The sequence below is a fragment of the Telmatherina bonti genome, assembly GCF_933228915.1.
Source record: "Telmatherina bonti genome assembly, chromosome: 2".
NCBI lineage: Eukaryota > Metazoa > Chordata > Actinopteri > Atheriniformes > Telmatherinidae > Telmatherina > Telmatherina bonti.
This window is the reverse complement of record NC_136620.1, coordinates 10,230,258-10,248,177: the sequence shown is the minus strand read 5'-3', so window position 1 is coordinate 10,248,177 and position 17,920 is coordinate 10,230,258. Positions and strand designations below refer to the sequence as shown.

At 44.1% G+C, this 17,920-nt stretch overlaps 1 protein-coding gene across 1 annotated transcript in view; it reads right to left on the bottom strand.

The window, feature by feature from the left end:
• Positions 1–17,920, bottom strand: part of ranbp10 (RAN binding protein 10) — a gene marked incomplete at its 5' end in the record, with an annotated part of 54,052 nt that overhangs the window by 9,351 nt on the left and 26,781 nt on the right. Inside the window, 10 exon segments of the mRNA XM_079256054.1 lie at positions 3,331–3,479; positions 3,609–3,748; positions 6,733–6,943; positions 7,040–7,211; positions 7,214–7,265; positions 7,267–7,375; positions 7,453–7,565; positions 8,023–8,207; positions 9,500–9,522; positions 9,605–9,772. Coding sequence (XP_079112180.1) covers positions 3,331–3,479; positions 3,609–3,748; positions 6,733–6,943; positions 7,040–7,211; positions 7,214–7,265; positions 7,267–7,375; positions 7,453–7,565; positions 8,023–8,207; positions 9,500–9,522; positions 9,605–9,772 — 1,322 coding nt within the window.

The window sequence follows — 17,920 nt, the reverse complement described above, 5'->3', positions numbered from 1 at the left end:
TTATGTATTTTACTGCTTTTAAGTCTATTTTCCTGCCTAAACGACAACAACGGACATGAGCTATTGGCTGTTGGTAACAACTCTGCCCGAAGCGATTGTAAGGGAATGATAGAAAACCATGAGAACAGCACTTCAGAGCTTCTGATCACTTCTTTACTGAAACACAGGAACAAGACGTCATATGAAAGCAGAGACATCTGATTACGAAGAAGTCATCAATCATGTCTTACTTCTGCTGCTTTGTCTGGAAAAGTTTTATTTCAGCTCTAAAAACAAAAAACAAAAAAAAAAACCCCTCTGCTGCTGCGTCTCCTGCAACTCTGCCTATGAAATGAATCATGAACGCGCTAGTTTCCATGGAGATGAAGGAGGTTTTACAGCAAAGTATTCCCTCCTCTTGCCATGAACTATCCTGGGTTTCACTTCTTCTTCTGCAAGTTGACTCTGATGCAGTAACACGTTTCCTGCTTCTGATACTTCTGTCGTAATCTCTCAGGTCTCAGATCTTTGTTTTCAGACCAGATTATACATTTAACCCTTGTAGTTGTGCAGATATGCCTCATTTATTCCTGGCCTGGGTATTTAGGCCAGGAGCTGCAGGGAGAAGATGGCGAACAAAGAGTGTAGCTGATTCCAGTAACGAAGACAACGGGTGCCTTGACAGTTGGGGGTTTTATAAATGGTTGGACTGGGAGATTTACCTCTACCAGTCAGAGGATCCTGTCTGCGGGATCAAACAAGTGCAATGTGATCTGCAGATGAATGGTTCAAGACTTCAAGAGATTCATACCCACACTGCAAAAACTGAAATCTAAGTAAGATTAAAAATCTTAAATTGAGGACACATTATTATTTTTTTAAAAGGTAAGATAATTTTTAGTTTTTATGCCAGAGAATTCTTCTTGTTTTCAGAGTATTTTTACATGTTTTGGGAAGCCAAATTTTCTTGTTCTGTTGGCAGATAATGTATCTTATTTTAAGCAACATTTACCCAATGTTTTTATATTTTTTTCTTGTTTTTAAGGCTGAGTTTTTGCAGTGCCTCCATCAGAATCTGCATTTGTTTGGAAGCAGTTTATGTCCAAAGTTATGCGAGTCTGAAATGTAAAAGTCTTATTTTGCTTCATGTTTGAGTCTTTTCTGTGCTGAATGTTCAGCTGTGCATTAACTCCAAACATCAGGTGTTCTTTGACGACCAGGTTGTTCTGCCTGGGCTCAGTCAGAGGAGGGTGCACATCTGCCCTCTGGTGGCCAAACGTGAGAGGTACGACGCGGTGATGCAGCGCGTTTTATCTGACGAGGTTCTACGGAAGGATTTTACAGCGTTGTGGAAGAGCCTCCATCATCATGTCTGCTGCTGCATTCATTGTAAATTCCTGCTGAGTTCAGATCTTAAACATGTTCTCATTTCCACTCTTTATTTCTGTGTAACGAACACAACAAACAGTGTGTCTGTTCCTGCAGAAGCTGGGGGGAAATCAGACAACTCAACCTGCAGCATATTCACACTGAGCTTCTTCAGACTTCACTGGAACAACTGTCCAGACTAGAGATGTCAAACAGGCCACTGTCTGGCAGGTTGTACATGTTTTACCGCTCCAACACACCTGATTCAAATGACATGGCTTCAACAAGTTGCTGTCAAATTCTGCACAATGATCCATTAATTTGAGTCGCATGCTTGAAGCAGGAAAAATACCCCCCCAAGCCAGCCTGAATCCATGCTTGCTTTTATTGTGTATCTGCTTGACACAAATGCTGCACTCTTATTAAATCTACTGGGAAAATGGGACCTTTAACTGGTTGTGTATGGTCTCGTTTCCTGCTTCGTAAATGCTTTAAACAGGAATCAGTCATCAACTCTGGTGTCTCTCTGCCATGTTTCAGGACTAAAAGGAGGCAGGAAACATGCAGGTTACCTGGATCAAAATGATGTCTTCCTTACAGGAGCTCCACCAGATCAACCTTACAAAACCACACTACATGGACACAACTGCAGGATTTTAATTTGCTCTGATAAAATGAGTGTTTTTGGCTCCACGACGATTTCATGTGGACAGAAAAAAACCAAAAAGATGCAGATAAACCTTAAGTCATCTGTGAGTGGACATGGCCTTTATTTTAACAATCACACAGCCTGGCAGAGCCCAGTGCTCTTTGGGGACTCCAGGTTGGGATCCAGTGCTCTAAGGACACGTTCACATCCGGCTTTCTGATCCAACTCAGAGTCCGCTTCGTTTGGGGAAATGTGAATGCAACAAACAAATTCTGATTCTGATCAAAGAAGTGGACTCAGTCTGCCTACAAACACAGATCATGGTCTGATTCAATATACAGGACCACAAAGAAAGTCATTTTTATAGCATTGCATTGTGGGTAAATACATAGCGATGGCGTTAAGGGTCGTCCACCTCGTCTGGTGTTCATACTGCATCCATTGTTGCAGTGTATTTTTACAGTATACTTACATAAGACACAATGAAAACCCAAAACAGCCATAGTTTCGTCTCCAACTCGCATGTGGAGGAAACCAGAGGTGTATAAAGTAGAAGTAGAAGTAAAAATAAAGTAGAAGTCCTGCCATGTTTTTGGATCTAACAATGCATTTAGAGCAGGAGTTTTCACCATCAGGCTCATCGACCTGCAGAGGAGCTGAGCTGGTTTAGCGACTGGCTGGAAAGAGCTGCCGGACTGGACTTCTACTTTCTACTTCTACTTTCTACATCTCTGGAAGAAACAGAGTTTTCTTCTTCATGCAGGTCTTGTCCTCTCTTTTACTAAATTTGGTAGCAGCGCCACCTTTGGTGGGAATGGGGACATATTATTCTAATGGTTTGGCAAAGTGCAGCGTGAACACGATCTCCGCCTGAATGGATACACCCCCCTAAAACCGAACCGAGTTCCCAATCGGACCGAGTCTAGCGGACTATCCTGATGTGAAGGCAGCCTAAATTGCCGTGGGCCATGGGAGATCCTCAGGTGTGCCATGAGAAATGACCCAATTAACTGGTCTAAAAAGCAGCTGTGTTCATCCAAACAGGTCCTGGTGAAAGATAATTAAAATTCCTTCTTCTTGTGTTTATCTGATTTCTATTCAAGAGGCTTTGACGAGATGGGTTTTATATTAATAATATGGACTTTAAAAAAAAAAAAAAAAACCATTTTGGTTTGTGGTGTGCCTTGGCTAAAAAAAAAAGGTTGAAAAACACTGGTGTAAAGAACCAGAGCCTGAGATCCCTGCTCCAGAATTCCCTCATGTTTCAGGCCTCTGAGATGTAAAATGTCGTCAGCATCCTGGACTGTCCACAGTTATGATTCCCATGTGCGTACCTGCAGCATCTTCTTGTGCGTGGCGTTCTTGCCATACTCGCGGCACAGCTGTTCGTTGAGCGCCTGCAGCTCCCGTCCGAACTGGATCATCTTCTCTGTGGCGGCCTGGTTCCCACCACAAAGCTGCCGACTGTTACTGCACCTGTCCTCTGCAGGAGATGCATGAGAAGAAGGAGAGGAGGTTCACAAACAGACATGATGAGTGAAGGTGAAACATGAAACACCAGAAGCAACTAAACACACTGAATGCTAAGCGGTAGGTGTGTGTTTTCGTGCACCTGTGACCCCGTTGCCGATGCTGTTGTCGTCCGGCTGAAGGATCTCTTCGTGTTTGTACGTGCCGTTCATGATCCGGGCGGAGGAGCCTTCAACGACACCGTTGGTGTAGTGCTCGGCTTCGATCTCCATCTCACTGTCGCTGTTACACACAAACGGCCGGCGTGAACACGTAGTAGTCGAAAGATTTCAGCTTTACGTCATGAGAAAATCCTTTTTGCCTACTCTGGTCTGATCACTCAGAGCTTCCGTACACACTGACACAAACTTTAACTACACTGGGAATGGTCGTCTTTACATGTGTGGAACTCAAACCCCGTCTTCCAGATCATTCCGCAGAACAGTCATTAAAGAGGTTAAAGAACTGAAAAGGGTCACTTGTTGAACTTTTTCATGATGTAGGTCCTCATTTATTCAAAGCCAATCAACAAAAAACCTTTCTGTCATATCTTCTAACATCCACCCATCCGTATGTCCATCCATCGGCCGCGTCCAGCGCAGCTCGCCATTCAGCAGTGAATAAAACTGGGAAAATGAGTCTTTGTGCTGTCTTAGTGCACAGTGTGCGTTTCCTTTTGTGAGCGCTGGTGAAGGCTGGCCCACATGCAGCCTTATGAACAACTGCAGCTTCTGGAGTCTCCAGCATGGAGAGGTTCCAGAGACACCAGCAGCTGGAAGTACCCGCTTGGTTTCACGTGGAAACTGGAACCAGTTGAAGCCTTAAAGCGTTGTTTCATCTCCAGAGACAATACTGGCAAGAACTGGTCAGGAACGGTAGCTTAACTCTGTGGGGTGAACTGGGATGGATAGTCAACCCTTTAGGACTCAAACTCCAGTAAACCCTGCAGGTTTTCCTTGTTTCCCTGATCCAACACACCTGAATCAAATCTAACTAGAAAAGCACCCGGAGAGTGCAGACCTCCACCAAGCATAGTGTGATTAACACCCAACATAACTTCAAAGTGATCCAGAATCCAGGATCTCTTCCGAATCTCCACCAAAAATGTCATCATTTGTTCCTGCACCCCCAACATATCCTGACAATTTTATCAAAATCCATCCATAACTTTTTGAGTAATGTTGCTAACAGACAACCAAACAAACAAACATAACCTCCTTGGCGGAGGTAATTAAAAGACCAAGTAAACAAAGTCTGCAGAAATACGTAAACAAAGATACTGGACTCTCGTCTCCACCCAGCGGCATGAAAACGAAGAAACAGCACCTCTACTGAAAGCACACATCCCACAGATTCCAGTCATACCAGTTTAATGTCACTTTAACCAAGATTCACTCAACCAGAGTGAAAAGAAGACTGAAGTTATGCATCACGTGTGAAAAACATCATTACATATTCTGTCTTACCTTTGCCGTTTTGCCTCCAAAACTTTAATCCACCCACATAAAAGTGCAATCAGTAAAGCGACTACATTTCCCATGGTGCTTCGGGAGTAGTTAGGCGGACAAAATCACAATTTTCCGCCCGGTAACATCAATTTGATTGGATGACAACAGGCGTCCCAAACATTTCCTGCTTTGTCGGCGCCGATTGATTTGATTTGATGTTTACATAAATGTGACCAAAGATACTTTATCTATCCCCGAGGGGAAAGTCAAGGTTCAAACCAGCTCGTCCAAAGTTAGACATACAGACATTTGACAAGTTTACAGGACGAAGCTGATACTTAAGCCCTGCTGCAAGTTTTTTAACCGACGCTACCTTAAAATGCAGAAAAATAGATTTTAAGGCAGCGCGACATGAGGAAGAATGGGATGGGCTCCGAGAACATGATGACAGCAGCGTGATTCTTCCGTATCACACGATTAGAAAGAGGGGTCGGTCATACTGATCGGCCAATCACAGCCAAAGTTACGCGCATTAAACACACGCCCACTGCATACGATGACGTAGTAGTCAGTGGCGCGGCGTCTGCTTTGTACTTTTTATTTAACAAACAGGATCCAGGATCTCTTCCGGATCTCCACCAAAATGTCATCATTTGTTCCTCGTGTCACCTCCAACATATCCCGAAGATTTCATCAAAATCAAAACAGACAAACAACAAACTCAGACGAAAACATAACCTCCTTGGCGGAGGTAATGAATAAAACTGCATCTTGTCAACTTCTTACGATGACCATTTAATTCCAGTCAGGTGTGTTGGAGCAGGGAAACAACAAAAACCTGCTGGATTGCGGCAGTTTGCGATCCCTGCTTCAGGTGATGTGTAGAAGTTTTCCAAGCATTTCTATCCCATCCAGGAAGTTTACAATCCAGTGTTTATTCAGGCACTTTATATCAGCGGTACTCAGTTCAGTCCTAGGAGACCGGCAATCCAGCCGGTTTTCCATTCATCACCTGACTCAGATGAATGAGTGTTTGTGCAGAACCCAATAGGCTGTTAGATCCATTTTATTTGATTGAGGTGTGTTGAAGCAGGAAAACCACAGAAAACCTGCTGGATCGCAGTCAGACTGAATTGAATACTCTATATGGTAAATCCACAATGATCCAGGATTATTTATCACATTTTTCTAATAAAGCTAGATCACTATGATGTTGCTAGGAGACCTTTGTTTTAATCTGGAAATGACCACGAAGCCACTTCCTGTTAAACACTCTATATTGTGTAAATAAAACTTTTGTTTGTTAAACTTCTCCTCAGAGGAGCAGGAAGGAAAATGTGGGTTTTACCAGGTTTTACTAATGGAATGCAGCCTCTTCCTCTTCACCAGGGTGGTTTGTTATCCCACTACCTCCAGTGACGGGATGTGATGTAACAATGCTGCTTGGCGTCTCTACGTGTAACGCAGCCTTTGCTTTGCCTTTCAGGACGTATTTACCCCCCCCCCCCCCCCAGCTGTCTCAGACTGATAAAGTCTTCTCTTAAATAGCGGCGGAGTCGTTACATTCGGCTCTTTTAGTCGCCTCACAACCACTTTTCCACGTCTGCAGCGCCTCCTGCTGCTGCTGCTGTTTGGTTTGCTAATGAAAACGACTCCTTAATGCATGTTTGATCTGACGTCTGGCTTCGTTTGTCTGCCAGCAGCAGCAGCACATCTGGCTTTACTGACTCATTCAGTCTGCCTTCGGCAGCGGCGATGGAGGGGCTCGGGGGGTCCTACCTGGTTTCCTGGGTGCTGTTGGCGCTGTGCGGCTGGCTCTTGGTGGAGTCGGAGGAGTTGGACTCTGAGTAGTTGATGGAAGAAGGGGAGGAGGAGGTGGAGGAGGAGGCGGAGGCGGAGGAGGATGCGCTGGGGTATTTGATACTGCCGCCGTGGCTCTTTGACTTGCTGGGGGGGGTCACACCGTTACTGCAGGTGGGGCTGTCTGCTCCTGATGGACACAAGAACATAAACCTCATTTCTACCAGTGTCATTTTTCCAGCGTGTGTGTGTGTGTGTGTGTGTGTGTGTGTGTGTGTGTGTGTACCTCCACTGTGCAGGTGTGTGTTGCTAGTGGCGTGGCGGGGGCTGAGGCTGGGTGATCCAGGGTAACTGTCCTGGGACTTTGGGGAGCGGACGGTCAAGCAGCGAACCTCGCTGTCCGTACCGTTCACCATCTCCACAAACTGACGACATCTGGTGGCCAGAGAGCACGAGTGTTACTGGTTTTACTGGGAAGCTCCCGTCTACTCTGACTGGTAAATCCCAACATACTTCAACATGAAGAGTAGGTTTGGGTTGCGCTCCAACAGGCCTGGATACAGCTGCTGAGTGGCTTCGATGGCTTCCCCCACCCGTCCTGCCAGCACCAGCTTCTGTATTCCTGTTGAAGCAAAACGCCGGCGTTTACGGCGGAGAAGCCAACAATCTAGTACCAACATCGTTAGACCGCCTGCTCACTTTGTCGGTTCTTTATAGACATCTGGTCCTCTTGGATCATGGTTTCCGTGGCTCTGGCGAAGGCGGTGGCAGTGGCGCAGTAGCCGTGGTGAACCAGGTAGCTGGACACCATACTGGATACAAAAACATCAGCTTGTTAACCACTTTGATTCATCTGGTGTTTCATTATGTGGACATCAGAAAAACAAAAGTTTATTGTTGTTTCTGGGGGTATAAAACTGAATAAATAACAGCAAAGGTTTGAAACGGGATGGACATCTGCAGAAAAACACCAAAAAATAACAGTCCAAAAACGTTCAGCCTGACACCGGCATCTGTGAGAAACCTTCACGCTGCTTCTTCCGCCAAAAAAAAGGACAAATTTAGGAAGATTTCCAGCCTTATTTCTGAATAACTTTCCGGCCTAAACTTTGTATTTTACAGAAAAAAGAAAAAAGGAGGAAAGATTGCTGTAAATTCTTCCTGTGTGCATATAATGTAAGGTTTATACAGCGTGCGTAAACATGCTGCAGTGTCCAATTATGACCAATTACAACAGCAGAATTTTGTTTCATCAGCATGCGGTCTTACTTCTGCAGGACGGCCTGCCACTCTCCCAGCCGCTCGCCGATGGGGAAGCGTGCGATCATGCCGTGGATCTTGGCCCGCCACTCGCTCATGTAGTCCTCGATGTCAAACACAAACGGCTGCTGGCCAAAGTTGGCATCTACGATCTCCCCGGGCGTCTGAAGCCCCACGGTGGGGTACAAGTTGGGCTGTTGGATTGGAAAGAAGGTGGACGTTAACACGTCTTTACTGGATCAGGTTTCATGGTGGTGGGAGTTACTTTGCTGTGGCTGCAGGTTCGCCAACAAAGCCAATGCTTAAAACTGTTATACGACCTGAGAGACAGATCTTTGTGTCTGAAATAAGACGGCATCATGAGGACAAAAAGAAACAACTGCAGCTTGTTGATGTTCCCTGGAAAGTGTGTTTTTCTGTTTACTTCTCTGTGTTTGATGTTTCTTGTAAAAGCAACAACTTCAGGCTCCGACGCAACAAAGCAACATGAATAAAGAGCCACCGGCCAATGTTTCAGTGCACTGGAAAGGTGGTGGTTTACAACTAGGGCTGTAACGATATGCTTTCCTCCCGATCTGATTCTATTACATTTAGGTTTTTTGGGTGCCGATTCCATTTAAATTGCGATTGTCGCGATTTTTCGATATTGCTGATTTTTGAGACTAAAACCATTTTATTGTCTCGTCATTTTTCTTATTTTCAATTATGAAAAAACAACCCAGTAGCCAGACCATCATCCTGCTTCTATAATGCCCAAGAAGACAAGTAAAAAAGATCCACAAAAACAATAAAAATGACAAAAATTTCATATTAGATTATTGTTATCTATTTAATTTAAAAAGAATCGGCACCCAAAAAAAATCGGAATGGAATTGGGATGATAGCATATCGTCACAGCCCTAATAGCCTGTATATAAAAGATGGGCGGAGCCTCCGCGACGTCACCCGTATGAGTATAAAGAGCTGAACTGAAGCTAACTGGAGGTTCCCACCGTCAAGCATGTCGTCTCTCTCTCTCTAGATTGAACTTTCCAAACATTTTAAATAATAGACATGAGCAGGATTGCACTGATTATTGGTTTTGGACGTTGGTTTCGATTAATTTGATGAATTGCCCAGCAGGTCCATTCTGATATTCCCCAGGAAAATGCAAACACATTCAGTGTATTTGTTTGACATCTCCAGAAAGGAATTAAATGAACATGCAGCTCAGTCTGGAGACTCAGAGTGTCTTGTACATTCTTAAACTGGTTTGATTGGTTAATCTTCTTTCTCTGGAGATTTTTCCAGTTACAGCTGCCACTGGACACCCCCACAAAGAAAGAAAAGATTCCCAGCTCAGCTGCTTACATAAACAACACTTAAATGGGCAGCATCGTGGGCCTGAGGGAGGAAACTATCTTGCATTTGTTGCTTTTGCTGAAGGAAGTAAAACTTCTAATTAGAAAACATGGGAGCAGTAAAATTTAAATGCTTTAATACTTACAGGGAGGTCTGTGAAGGCAACACCTGCGGACATGAAGGACACGCTGAGTTAAAACTGCATTTACACCTGATAATACCTCACACAGAAGCCGCCAAGCTGACCGACCTAGACTGATGCCATTTTTGGTGTAAAAGCAAGTGTTGTTGATGAGGTTGACGCAGCAGCCAATCACATCGCCCGTGGTGAACGTCGGCCCGTACGGCTGGCCAGTTCCAGAGGAGCAGAAGGAGTGCCCGTCATCTCCATGGTAACCATATGAGTGCTTGTCCCATCCTAAATAGAAAGAAGATGGGGATTATTTTTTCCTGCATTTCACACTTGACCCCCTGTGAAATATTCCCACTGTGACAAAGTGGGACACAGTTACTCATTGCCTGCAACGACACAGACTTTCCCATCATACGCTGCCTGCAGGGCGACTCATAAATATTCACACACACACACACACACACACACACACACACACACACACACACACACACACACACACACACACACACACACGCTTGCTGTGTTTCTGTCGTGGTGCTGCTGCAGCGCCCTGCACCGCCAGCAGGGGGACTGGGTCTCTGCAGAGAAACTGGTGAGTCACCGCTGACAGGAGCAGCAGCTCAGCGGCCAGAACCAGCAGAGTAAAAAACCTCCGGAGGGAGAGAGGACGATGTCATGATGCGCTTATTATGTTAACCAATTTCTTCTTCATTCTGCTGCTGGTGATGCATGTGAATGCAGCACAGTTCATTTCTGGGTGAAACTGCACACACACACACGCAGAGTAAAATACACTCATTTCTTTAGATTTTGCTTCCAAGTAGCCAAACTTTCTTTAAAAAGTCTCCATTTCTATTCCTCTTCTGTTAATGTCCTCCTATGAGTCAGCCGTTGAGCACATTCAGCATGACCAGTGTGTTGATATCCAGTTGCTGGTGTGTGACAGGATACCGTAAAGAAAAACGCAGCTTTCGTGTGACGCTCCGAAGTGGAAAAACAAACTTCTAAGTGAAGTTTCTACGCCTCAAGACGCTGCTGGGGAACAAAAGCTGCATAAATCATGTCAGCGTGCCATCAGACAAGGCTGGGTCTTAAGCTTGGAAAGTCAGCGGAATTGCATTTATATTTAATTTCACCTCAACAAAATCTGACATCTGAAATCTGTTTAATGGCATTGTTCAGTCCAGGGAAAGAGAAACAGTTTCAGACTGTATATTTTAAATATGCATGACTACCATGGCCATTAAAAAGAAGAGAAAAAGAGCTTCAGATGCAGCGCAGAACATGATGAAGATGAACTACGACTGAACATGAAGGCAACATGCAGTCCAGTCTGACCTAAAATGACCTTCATATATTTATATGCCCCTCTTAAAGAGTGTAATTCAATCCTTACAGTAATCTGCCTGTCCAAGACAAACACACTGACACTAATATTGAGCTGGCACAGACAGATTCCTGCAGCCTGACACACACACACACACACACATCTAAAACCCAACCTCAGACTTCCTACGAGACAACATGGATCCCGAACCAGTTGCGCGATGCAAAGTAAAGCAAGCAGACTGAATCAGAAATCTGTCTCTGTGACACATATTCACATCAGGACTTTGTTTACAGGAGGATTTGTCTGCGCCGTGAGGCCAACCATTAAATTTTCCCCTCATCAGACCTTTAACTCATCCAGACGAGCCCTTTTAGTTCTGTCCTAATCGAGTTTTTGCAGGAATTCCTTTTCCTACGCTGCCCGAGCCGACGACGTTGGGCTACGGCTCGCTCTGACACCGTCCCTCCTCGGTTGCAGCGTGCATGTTGTTGCCAAAAAGCAAAGCGGGGTTAACGGAAAGTAGGTCGTGGGACAGCGGAGATATTAGATGTGTGCTTGTACATGTGCATATGTGGATCTGTGAGCATGAAAGAAAAAGTATTAACCTAAGCTGAGAGTGTGTGTTTGTGTGTTTAGATCCTCTGTGCAGTGGTGTATTTCTTTCAACTTGAGCACATATTGTCTTCCATTTCTCCATGTGTTCTTCTGTGCATATACTTGTGTTTGTGTGTGTGTGTGTGTGTGTGTGTGTGTGTGTGGGGAAAGGTATTAGATTAATCTGCTGACAGGGATATTGCCTCTAAAGCCAGGCTCACTGCTCCAACATGCTAATGAAATGGGCAAGCCTCCACGGCAGGATCAGACACAGAGGTCAGCAGTGGAGAACAGTGTGCCCAGCAGGACACACAAGTACTAAAAACTGTTTATCACATGCTTTACTCAGCTCACTCTATGGCAAACCACTTCTAAGAGAATTTGTCTCACATGTCTGAGACAGATTTGTCATGAAATCCTCCAGGTTCTCCTACTTCCTCCCAATAACAGCAACGATGCAGGAGGTGTGATGTTAATGCAGGGAAATTACTTAAAACTAGTAATTTTTGCTGAAACAAACTCTGAAGTTCTCATTTGTTTCATGTCAACTCCACAGAGGAAATCTAAGAGGACTCAACGTTTGTTTACAGGACGTGGTTTGTTGCCGGGGAGTTGCATGCAGTCTCAGCGTGTGCACAGTGGGGTGAGTGAGGAGGTTGTGAACCGCCCTGTTTGTGGTTGGACACCAACCTGTCAGATGCGGTGCAAATGACGTGTTCGGAACAAACTGGAAAAGCTGGAGGGTGTGTGAACAGGTCTGTCTCTACAGATGCTGGTTTGATCCCCCAAAACCAGAAAAGGCTAAATAACTGTGAGTCAAATGAATCAAATATGGGGTTAAAAATAAAGTAAATGAAAGCTATTTTATATGAAAGAAGCACTTCCTGTCCAGTTCTTTCTGGCTGTATTCCTGCAGGGTTTTTGTTTCATTTGCTTGCTGCTGACACCTACTGGTCAGGATAAAGAAGTGCAGCAAACTCAGTCCAGTATAAGCACTGGAAAAAAAAGGTTTTGATGCTGTGTTGAAGCATCTTCACAGCATTATTCCAGAGAAACTAACTGCAGCATTGCATGTAAACTAAATGATTATGATTATGAACCTGCCATCTGGATGAGTTGAAGAAGAAGGAAAGCACATTTTCACAGAAGAGAACTGCAACACCTCCGGCTTTGGATGTAAAGGGTGACTGATAGGTCTGTGAAAGACATTAAGCCCAAAGTATTCTCTCCTGGCTGGCCAAGGCACGGATCTGTTGCAGAGATATCATGTCCAACTTCAGTGACTGTAAACAGGAATTCATTTTAACACTTTTAATGGTGTTATCAAGATCCGGGACGTTCCAAGAGACCTGGGACAGTGAGTCTAAAATGCTATACACAAGGAATACCTTTTCCATTATTGTAAAACAAATACATAAGATTCAGTTCAGCAGCCAAAATAACAGGTCAAACAGCAATCAGAACACTAACAAAGCAAACTGGAACATGTCCACAGACAGAACTCTACCCAAAGCTTCCCCAGTTGCCCTGGGCGTGGGGTCTGGAGCCATCTGGAGGTATGTCCTCTGGGTGCTCTGTCTTCGTTCCGTCTATGATGACCGGCTTTTTGAGCTTGTCTTTTCACAGCAGCTCAGGGATGAGGCTGGGAACAAATTCAGTTAACTTCCACTTCTCCTCCCTTCTGGAACACCAACATTTTTTATGTTGATCTATCTAGATCTTCCCTTGAGATGCAAGAGTTTGATTGTAGTTTATTATTCTCAAGTAATAGTTGGGGACAGGGATTTCCATTAATGCGTGGCTCATGATGTGTAGCTTGACTCGGAGGTGGACCACCTCTCGGGTAGTGCTTGTTAAGCAGCCTACAGACTAAAAACTCAGCTCAGATTGATCAAGCTTCTTGTTCATGGCCTGCGGGAGTTTGTTTGACATCTGAGAGATGAGCGGGGGCCTCGTCCTAACTGCTCTCCACGGATGGGCTGGGCTTGTCCTGCTAGGTTCATTGCAGCCAGTGATAGCAGAAGCTGCCACTTTACTGCCTTGTAAGTTCTTGCCAGACGTGTTGTCTTTCCAGAAAGCTGAATAGGGTGGATTGCCCTCTCCGGGTCGGGAGTCAGGTCCTGCCTCAGGTGGAGGAGTTTAAATATCTCGGGGTCTTGTTTATGAGTGAGGGAAGGATGGAGCGTGAGATCGACAGGCGGATTGGTGCGGCGTCTGCAGTAATGCGGACTCTGTGCCGGTCTGTCGTGGTGAAGAAGGAGCTGAGCCAGAAGGCAAAGCTCTCAATTTACCAGTCAATCTACGTTCCTACCCTCACCTATGGTCATGAGCTGTGGGTCGTGACCGAAAGAACAAGATCTCGTATACAGGCAGCTGAAATGAATTTCCTCCGCAGGGTGACCAGGCTCTCCCTTACAGATAGGGTGAGGAGCTTGGTCGTCGGGAGGGGCTCAGAGTAGAGCCGCTGCTCCTCCGCATCGAGAGGAACCAGTTGAGGTGGCTCGGGCATCTGGTCAGGATGCCTCCTGGACACCTCCCAGATGAGGTGTTCCAGGCATGTGCCTCTGGGAGGAGACCCAGGACATGCTGGAGGGATTATATCTCTTGGCTGGACTGGGAACGCCTTGGGATCCCCCCCGCAGAGGTAGCAAATGTGGCTGGGAAGAGGGAAGTCTGGGCTTCCCCGCTTAGGCTGCTGCCCCCGTGACCCGACCCCGGAAAAGGGGCATAAGATGGATGGATGGATGGATGGATGGATGGATGGGTAGGTGGGTGGGTGGGTGGTTGGATGGATGTCTACTCTTTATCCATAACCGCTACAGCAGTTCTGAAGGCAGGAGGGTCCAACCCCAAACACGATAAAATGGTTAGTGAGAATATATTAATGCCTGTGTACACAAGATAATCCTGATATTTTAAAAAGGCGAGGCAATGCGATTGCTAGAGCATGTATCCTACAGAAACAGCAAATACATGTCACTTTCAGCAAACACAAATACAGTCAACATATAAGAGTAACTGATTAAAGAAATGACAAACATAAATAATCATGTAAAAGTTTAAATAAGGTGATAGAGATAAAATAAAACTATAAACACAGCCAGCAATAAGATTTTCAGCCTGGTCTTTGAATATTGGCACACTAGCCTCCCAGTTCTAAGTCTGGAACAATAAGATGTAATGCAGCCTCGACATGCTTCGTCCTGACTCTGGGAACTACCAGGACACTACTTTCTGAGGTTCTCAGAGCCTGATATGGTTCAAATCGTTCTAGTGTGTCAGAAATATTCCTCTGTGCTCGACCATGAAAGGACTTGTAGACAAGCAGATTTGCCAGAGGGCCAGAGAAGCCAGCGCAGAGACTTGAGCACTGGTTTGTTTTCTAGCTTGTTTAGAGAGTCGTTGCGATAATCCAGTCCCTCCACATCAAATTTGGACATGACGCCATTGATTTTGGCAATATTTTCTAGGTGTTAAAAGACTGCTGATATTGATTTAATTAGACTCTTAAAAGTTCCAAGACTGAATCTATTACCAACCTATTTTTTATGTTTTAGAGAAGGTGACTTATAACACTTTCTCTTTGTTTCTGTGGGCCAAAGACATTGATTTCGATTCTGACTGGGTTAAGCAGTAGGAACTTGTTTTGCATCCACACACTGATATTTTCAGTGGAATGAGAGTGACGCCACAGGGCCATGTTCAGTCTCTGTGAGTGACACGTAGATCTAGGTGTCCTCTGCATAAATGTGGTAGAACATATTTTTGCTGCACATTAGCTGATCTGAAGAAAACATGTATAGGTTGAAGAAGAGGGGCCCCAGGATGGAACCCCACAGGTCATGACCACCTGATCTGAGACACCAAACAAAACAACCCTGTTCTGGGAAGTAATCTCATGTACTTCCTCTATGTTTTATCCCACCATAAAGCATTACGTTATTTTCCAGTACCAACATTCATTGTGTTGTCGCTAGGGACCTCCTCCAGTTTTAAAGACTGGTTCTGCAAAGTTTCAGAGTGCTTTTTAAGAGTCTCAACTTGCTTTTAAGTACCTGCACATTTGAATAGCAGAAAAGTGTTTTAATCCATTAAGGATGATCTTGGTTAACTGTTTGCCTTTCGGTGGAAAAAATATTGTAGAGATGATCAACATTTATAGTTGAGACATCAAGGAAATTATATGCAACCAAGATTTGGTTTGTCAGGAATCACTCACGAGTGTGTTTTTAGTCTGCCGTACACATCCTAACAACAGATGCTTAAAGTCACCGCTTACCAAAACAATTTTGACAGAAAAAAAGAGCTTAGAATAAAAAGAGCACTAAAAAATGTAAACAACATGCTAGTTTTGTTTTGTTATTGTATGGTTTGCTGATGTGAGCTCAGGCAGGATATGTTACTCAGGGCTTTCACTTGAGATAAAGTATTTTCAGGAGGTTGTGTTGGTATTTCTCCAAACTACCCTAACAGAGTCAGCTGTTTTAGCACATCAGTCCTGGAATAAAATCATCTCTTCATGATGGCCAGTTTTATGTTGGATTCATTAAGAAAAGAGTTGAATCAAACAGAAGCTGCATGGTGGTGATGTTTAACTGTACTGCAATACACCGAGGGCAGCGTCTAATGTTGTGTCCATCTCTGCACAAACTGCTGAACATTGTAACCTTTACCAGAACATACAGTACATGCACACCCTGCTGGGAAAGTGTGCTCAAACACAGATGCCCAGATGAGCCGGGATGGACGCACTCAGAAATGCAATCAGTCAGCGCGGGACACACGCATAAATCCACAGAGTTTGGGACAAACACACTGGCACACAAACACACAGAGTCAGTCAGAGTTAAGGCAATCAGCAGTAATCTGCCAGCCGGGGCCGCAGACCATCTGTGGTGGGATCCTCGCAACAACATATTTTCATAACCGCCATGTGGCCAGGTTTGAAAGCACGTCGGTCGCCGCGACGCTGTTTCAGCCTTTGTGTGACTTTTGATGTTTGTCAATGAAGAAGAAAAGAGAAGCAATGATGTGTGTGTATGTGCTGAACTGCACAGTGTTGATCCGCCCATCCCTGGCGTCCACAGCATTCCACAAACCTCTGCCACTGCCCAGATCTTGACCAGTCGATATGCAGGTCAAATGGCCCTGGACAGGCCTCGAATAACCGGGACGCAATTGGTCAAAGCCGAGGAGTGGTCTGATTAGTTGAGCAGACAAGGGGGGCTTCAGTAAAGCTATTGACAGCTAAATGGCTTCTACTCTTCGTCCTATGCCATCAGAGTCACTGAGCCAGTCACGCATACCATCGCAGGCGAGGATGGAAGCAGAGGAGTGAGAAATATCAAAGACAAAGTCACAATAAAAACAGATTTTTTTTTAGTTAAAAGACATTTTTATGTGACAGTTTGAGTTTGCACTCTTACAGAAAAATGTAGAGAGCACAATCAATGTTTGTGAATCAGCAGACAAAGGAAAGTTTTCTTATTAAACCTTTAAAGCGGCCATATTATTCTCAGAATCCTCCTGATGCGAACACCATCGCTTTAAAATGTAAGGATAAAAAAAAACAGACTTTGCAAATATGATCCCCAACAGTTATAATTATATCTTCTGTTCTGGGAAAAAAATGACTTCTTCCATGGAGACGAATGTTTGGTCTCAATTATATGGCATGTTTGCGCTTTGATTTAATTTGCTGAACTTTTTTTTTCCTGAGGAAAATCTGCTCGTATGAAACTGAAGAAAATCCAGCACTTTAAAGCTTGTATCTAAAAATAATTCAGTAAACAGCTCCTGTCAAAAGGTTTACATACAAACATCCACGGCAATGTCATGGCAACGTTGCGTCCTCAGTCTTTCTTTGTTGTGTTTTTCTTGTGCAGACTGAACGTGAATCTTCAGGTGCTGCTGATCAAATGTATTTGATTAAATGAGCATAATGAGCAGTGTGAGCGCCTCCATAAAAGCAGCAAGGAGGAAACGCATTGACATTGAGCGTTGAAGCAACTGCTGCTGTTGCTGAAGGGTTGCAGGAAAAAAGAAAAAAAGGAATTAAATCATTCTCAATTCACTGTATTCTACGAGTTTACATAGAAATAATAATTTTGAATGGGGGTTTACATGAAACTCGTCCTTACTAGGGATGGGAAAATCTGGATTTTTTTGTTTCACAATTTTAAAATATATTTTTTTGTTAAAAAAAAATTATTTTTTTTCAAACAAATAAAATTAATCCACTAAAATTATTGTCATTTTTATTGTTTTTACTGATCTTTTTACTTGTCTTCTTGGGCATTATATCAGCAGAATGATGGTCTGGCTACTGTGTTGTTTTCTCCTAATTGAAATAAAAAAAAAATTACTAGAAAAAAGATGTTTTATCTTTTTTTTTTTTGTTTGTTTTTAATCTACAAAAATCAGCAATATTGAAGAATTTTGAGAATCGCAATTTAAATCAAATTGGCACCCAAAAATCTGAGTTGAATCGAATCGGGACAAAAGCA